Raw genomic sequence first — 6,432 nt, forward strand, 5'->3', positions numbered from 1 at the left:
GTACATCACAAACCTTGTAGTACAACATGCTTCAGGCAGCAAAGCATGTGACAACATTGCAACATCAGCTTCACACAATTCGTTTTCACCACGGCATGTAAAACTTGCAGTTACATTTACGTGACCTTGCAAGAAAGTATGACTATCCCAGGTATGTCCATTCCCTTGTCAGTGTTATGAGTCACTGACTAGAAGCATTCATTTCTCGGCAGCAATTGTAGTGCAATGCTAAACAACAGGTGAATCATAATTGTAAAAAGGTGAGTGCACTTGCCAGCTCTGATGAGACATGTTACATAAAACATGAATAATTGGCTCTACAATCTCACAGCACCCAGAAAGTGTCACGCGTGAACGTTATTCTTGCAATGACTCCCTTGGAACGAAGACTAGAGAAAACCAATCACTGGTGTGGTGCAATGATGATGGTCATTTTCATTTGTGAAACTATGCAACTTAAAGAGTGACTAGTTTGGTGCTCTGAAAAAAAGACGACATTGTAGTCGTTGCACCTTAGCCTCACTGTGCCGAAATGAAAATATCACAGTGCAAACACTATGCGGTAACGCTTCATAATGAGTGCAGTAAGCTACAACACAGTGAAGCAATATAAATATCGCAGTACAAAACCCATACACAGAAATCGACAACTATTTGTAACGATTCCAGTGTGAATGACTAGGCGCCTTCGAAATGTGTAAATAAAAAAAGCACGCTGGCATTGCAGCTGGATAAGCATAAATAGAAAGAGGCAAATACAACAGAACAAAAATGGGTGCGCGCATTGCACCTCTCAACCAAAAAATCCTCCTATTACTCAAAGGAAACTCAAACAACAGAACAAAAATGGGTGCACGCATTGCACCTCTCAACCAAAAAATCCTCCTCTAGTACTCAAAGGAAACTCAAACAACAGAACAAAAATGGGTGCGCGCATTGCACCTCTCAACCAAAAAATCCTCCTATTACTCAAAGGAAACTCAAACAACAGAACAAAAATGGGTGCACGCATTGCACCTCTCAACCAAAAAATCCTCCTATTACTCAAAGGAAACTCAAACAACAGAACAAAAATGGGTGCACGCATTGCACCTCTCAACCAAAAAATCCTCCTCTAGTACTCAAAGGAAACTCAAACAACAGAACAAAAATGGGTGCGCGCATTGCACCTCTCAACCAAAAAATCCTCCTATTACTCAAAGGAAACTCAAACAACAGAACAAAAATGGGAGCGTGCATTGCACCTCTCAACCAAAAAATCCTCCTATTACTCAAAGGAAACTCAAACAACAGAACAAAAATGGGTGCACGCATTGCACCTCTCAACCAAAAAATCCTCCTATTACTCAAAGGAAACTCAAACAACAGAACAAAAATGGGTGCACGCATTGCACCTCTCAACCAAAAAATCCTCCTCTAGTACTCAAAGGAAACTCAAACAATAAATAAACCAAACGGAACTGGTGAAACAAATGAATAAAATGATAAAAATATATAAATAAATATAAAAAAGATAAAATAAATTAATTTCTCGGTTGCTGCAGGTGCTCAGCGATGTTCTGCGCTATGGCGCGCACCTCCTGCAGGATCCCCTCCTGGGCTGCTGCCGTCCGCTCTGCCGCGACAGCGAGGCGGGTTGTGGAGGCCTCAATTCTGCGCAGCACCTGGAATGAATAATCATGGTGGAACTGTTCCCATCAGTTGCTAATTACTCGCAACCAGCTCACGGCTGCAAGCTGCTGTTGTGAAGAATTGCAACGTGCACAACGATTCCCTCTCTGCTGAAGAGCCACTGGCCTGATGGCATCCTTTGGCAGTGTCAAGCATCGCGTACAAGCTATGCCCTCTTCGTTTGGACAGACAAAGACCTGTTGGAACTACTCTTCCGTCATCTACTCTAATGCATCTCTCACCACCAAACAGCCCTTTTCAGGGCTAACCAACCTTTTGTCCAGCGGTTGATCGGTGGCAAGACACGTTACCGAGCCCTCTATACAACGCATATTTCTTGTTTACATCCCAAGCTGATTTGTTTTTCAGATTCATGATTTACTTATAACAAAGCATAAAGGATATTTATGTCCTTCATGTAAAATGACACCAAAGGGCCTACGAACCTGCAGCACCTCGTCGCCCTGTTCCAGGCTGCGGGCGCACTGCGACGACATCGTAGTCAAGGTATCCACCCGTCGCGGTCGCTGTCGACGTGGTGGCCGAACAGGGTGCTGCAACACTGAAAGCACACAGCATTTTCTACAGTTGCACTGTATTTTATGGTACGAATAAAAGTGGCTATGGCCACGTTATGGCTTATTGGGCTAGTTCAATAAAATACAAGAGCTCATTTTATTTAACAGCTTGAGGATCAATAACTTACCAGGTGCAGCGGCCACCCTTTCGGCAGGCGCCGCGCCGCGCGGTGGATCCTCTGCCGCTGTAGAGTAAATACATTAATGTTTACGAACTGCACAGACACGGCGATAATTAAAACACTCGTTACTCTGATGCTTACGTGTCACTGGGCTCACGCCCGCAGCCTCGTCTTCGAGGACGACTTCCATGGCGTAGGCGGGGACGTCAGCCTGCTGGAAAATGTCATAAGCGTGGCTATTCGTTACAGTGCCTATGTTACAAGTTTTCGTACTAATTTGCGAAAATATTGTGCAATTATTGAGTGCTTAATGATCCCATGTGTTACCGTCCTCGTGCACTTCCGTGAAGTCATTTTAATTCTGTGTTAATCACTTAACCCCCCTTTTCCCGAAAACGCAGCCAACTGGGATTCTAGTTCATTAACCTGCTTTTCCATTCTCTCCTACGCTATTTTCCTGTTCACCAACGGTGTCGCGTTCTGCTAACGGTAGCACTTACAGATAATGGCAAACTCTAAATCGGCACCATTCAGGAACCCATGATATTACGGCGGCAGTGGGCTTACCTCTTGGTAGGGGAGGTCGGTCACGCCGTGGAGGCGGACCGTCCCGGTCAGCTGCAGTATCCTGCCATAGAAGCCGTGTAGCCACCCCCCTCCAGTGCTTCTGAAAATACACGCCAATGTCGAAGGACAAATCGCCCAGGCCATTGGACGGTCACTCACCTTTGTTCTTGGGCAAGTGCGACAGCGTTGCGGCGGGCCTCGAAGACCTGCTTCCGCCACCACTCTTGCCACTGCTCCGTGGTTTTAACGACGGGGCCATGCGCGCTGAGCTGGTCGGCTAGCTCCTGCCACAGCCGTCGGCGGTCGCCAGCAGTGAAGCGTGGCCCCAGCTCGCTGGATCTTATGGCCAGCTGGGGATGCTCTTGCATGAAGGCGACCACCGTCTCCTTCTGAGCCTCCGACACGCGCAGCCCCTTCGCCGGTGCTTCAACGTTAAGCGCCATGGCTTCAACTGAACGACTGAACCAACCGCTTCAAAATTCGCGCCGTGTGCTTGAAACGGGGTGGTAGCTAGCGCCATCACTAAACGTTTCGCAAAACTGCGACACCACCTAGCGCCATTTGAAGGCATTAACCGCAATATTTTGTTTCAGTCGTTTTGCATTCCAAATTGAATCTTTGAAAAGCAACACCAACACATTTTGCTACTCACTCATAATAGCAAAATATTTCTCAACATGTTGCAAACGCTTCTCAATATATTATACGGTCCCCAATCAGACGTCAAAAGCGTGACGCAGGCTTCCACTTCGCTCATTGGCTGTTTGCTTCCTCTCGTTCTCGCGAACACTGCGAACCGCCTATTTCGTGACGTTTAGAACGGAGGCGGTCCGTTCTATTTTGGAACGCGTACAAGATCACGCCACTGATCTGCGGGACAAGCGCGTCGGCTTTTATACAGCAGTCATCGAATGTTTCAGACTAATCGTTGGGACCCGCGTGCCCTTCACCAAGTTCTACACCATTCGCGTCACGCGATGAAATCAGATAACACAAGGTTCGGCGACAACAGACAGCGGATAGAAGCATCGATAACTTTCCAGAAAGTTCGGATACATGCAAGCGGGTCCCGCGCTGTGCGATAACATTTGTTAGGCGGTGAAACGTGGTCGCCCCATAAAGATAAGTACACGTGTCATTATTATGAGGTTCTGGCAGCAAAGCTTATTTACTTCACGCCAAACGACATCGCCTCTAGTTCCCGCTCTATTAAAAACGTTTTCAAAATATATGTTCTTGGCATTTCTCAACAGTTTATGTAAAGAGTTTCTGTATTTTTTAAAGGAAATGAAGTCCACAGGATCCCGAGTCTTAAGAAACTTTGCGTAAAAAAAAATTGTTATCGCGGATCATTCTGAGGCATTCATCAGTAAGCCATGGTTTCCTAATGTTTCTCGATTTTTTAATTTTCTTGTACGGGAAACAAACTTCGTAAACTTTTAAAAGTGTATGGATAAATATATTATACGCTTCATGTGCGTCTCAGCAGTCAAGTACAGAGCTGAAGTTTATTTTTTTTATTTCCGTGCGAAAATTTTGTAGTGTTTTCTGATTATTTACTTGAATCTGGAGTGGCTCAGAATGATGACACTTCCAAAATGCGCGGTTAACCTTATATATCATGTACACGGGTGAGTGATCTCCTACGTTTCCTTCAATTACACCAGACTGCACATAGCCGTCCGAGATATTTGCGACAAACAGATCAAGCAAGCTTTCGGAGTTGGTACAAATTCGTGTGGGTGCCTTAATTACGTTTCTGCAGCAGCAGAAAGAATCAAGGATAATCTGCAATCTTCGCGACTTTGGCGTATTTACTTAAAGATTAATACTTAAACCCCCGCCCATGACAAGTTGCAAGTGATTTGCGCAGATAAAGCACAACAATCTTTCAAGAACCAAAAAAAAAATCGTAATGTCGCCGCTAGGGGGACGATACACAGCAGTTAAAACACACTTGTGCGATTCTAAACTTACCACTTCGCAATCTGTTGTCAATGCAAAGTAATCTGGATGCATGCTACATGAAATTTGGTCAGATACAAGCTGTTATACACCCCCGCCACACCTATCAGAACGGTTCAAATAAAAGGTTTGAAAGCCAAACATTCCAAACGCTTCTTTATTTTTATTTTTATTTATTTAGGAATACTGCAGGCCTTAGAAGGCCTAGGCAGGAGGGGAAAGGTACATACAAAAAAAGAAAACACAATAGATTGACAAAGGAGTAAAAAAAAAGAAAGCTCAGGAAAAAATGTAATCGAATGTACAATCGCATAATCAGTAAAGCACCTCTAAATAATGCATAGAGAGTGACAGATACAAATTGAAACACTGTTTCACAAGCACAATGTCAAAGCACAGGAAATGTAATAGAAAAAAAGGAGGAGTGCATAATTGAAAATTACTACAACGCGCAAATCAATAAATATTGGACAACGATACAAACTGAAACAAATTTTCGTAAGAACAAGCACTAAAATTAGATAGTAATGGGCGCTATTGAGTCAGTGCTGAGAAGTTTGTTATAGGGTAGGCTGTTCCATTCCGTCACTGTTCGAGGGAAAAAAGAAGACAGAGACATTGGTTCTACCATTATAAGGCGTTAATGATGCAGCGTGGCGATGTCTTGTTCGGCGGGCAGTAAGGGGTGTTATGTAAGGTTCGGGAGAAAGCGATAGTTGATTCGTCGGATCTACACCATGTTTCCGTTATCATTACATTGTCAAATTGAAATAGGGAGTCACCAAGAAGTTCGATCAACTCGTCATGCTTGTGCGTAGCTGATTGTGCATTACAGTGAAGAAATGAAAGGTAATTGCGTGAATACGGCTTTATGACGTCTCTCGGTAAACCCATTCCCATGGCGCAAATAAGATATGAAGCAGATCAATGAAATCTTTCTCGAGGCGCATCTACTCGCGCATCTTTTGCACTTCTGCCTCGCTACCAATTCGAATAACATTAGATGTTTCCATTTGCCGTGCTAAGATTTTACCGCCCTTCAACCAAACAAAACGCCAGTTCAGTTCACGCTTGTTAGCGATGGCCATGCAAAGAAGGATCAGCTGGTAAGTGGACGGTCTGGCCGCACCCACTTGAGCAGTGGTCATGCTGCGCTTGTCTACTATTATTCTGTGATGGTTTGATCTCTATACGCCTGAAAAATCAAGCAAGGAAATATGAGACGTCCTTCCTTCGCGCTGCCTCTGTTGCCAAATGTTGCTTCTTCGATGCGAGCGTGCTTTTATCCCAGGATCCGGTGACGACAAGCTCCACGTGATCCAGCTGGTTCAGTAAGATCAGATAATAACCGGACGGTCTGGCCGCACCCACTTGAGCAGTAGTCACGCTGCGCTTGTCTACTATTCTTCTGTGACGGTTTGACCCCGATACGCTTGGAAAATCCAGCAGGGAAATGTGAGACGTCCTTCCTTCGCGCTGCCTCTGGTGCCAAAATTGGGTAAACCGGAACTATGGCGACATTTCGTCCC

The 6,432-nt window shown here is 44.8% G+C and overlaps 1 protein-coding gene across 1 annotated transcript; it reads right to left on the reverse strand.

The window, feature by feature from the left end:
• Positions 1-1,477: 1,477 nt before the first annotated feature.
• LOC139052108 (uncharacterized) lies at positions 1,478-3,381 on the reverse strand. The gene is made up of 6 exons (XM_070529207.1): positions 3,098-3,381; positions 2,939-3,038; positions 2,513-2,585; positions 2,378-2,434; positions 2,118-2,233; positions 1,478-1,664 (listed from the first exon to the last, which is right to left on the reverse strand). The coding sequence occupies exons 1-6, from the start codon at positions 3,379-3,381 to the stop codon at positions 1,524-1,526; spliced, it is 771 nt and encodes a 256-aa protein (XP_070385308.1). The 3' UTR covers positions 1,478-1,523.
• Positions 3,382-6,432: the final 3,051 nt, after the last annotated feature.

This window comes from Dermacentor albipictus, unplaced genomic scaffold (genome assembly GCF_038994185.2).
Source record: "Dermacentor albipictus isolate Rhodes 1998 colony unplaced genomic scaffold, USDA_Dalb.pri_finalv2 scaffold_18, whole genome shotgun sequence".
Taxonomy (NCBI): domain Eukaryota; kingdom Metazoa; phylum Arthropoda; class Arachnida; order Ixodida; family Ixodidae; genus Dermacentor; species Dermacentor albipictus.

What these genes read in the sequence shown, in the direction of transcription:
- LOC139052108 (XM_070529207.1), bottom strand. Translation starts at nt 3,381, where the DNA reads ATGGCGCTTAACGTTGAAGCACCGGCGAAGGGGCTGCGCGTGTCGGAG. An exon ending in GCACTTGCCCAAGAACAAAG is followed by an intron (nt 3,039 to 3,097) that starts GTGAGTGACCGT and finishes GTGTATTTTCAG; the next exon opens with AAGCACTGGAGGGGGGTGGC. An exon ending in AAGGGTGGCCGCTGCACCTG is followed by an intron (nt 2,234 to 2,377) that starts GTAAGTTATTGA and finishes GTGTGCTTTCAG; the next exon opens with TGTTGCAGCACCCTGTTCGG.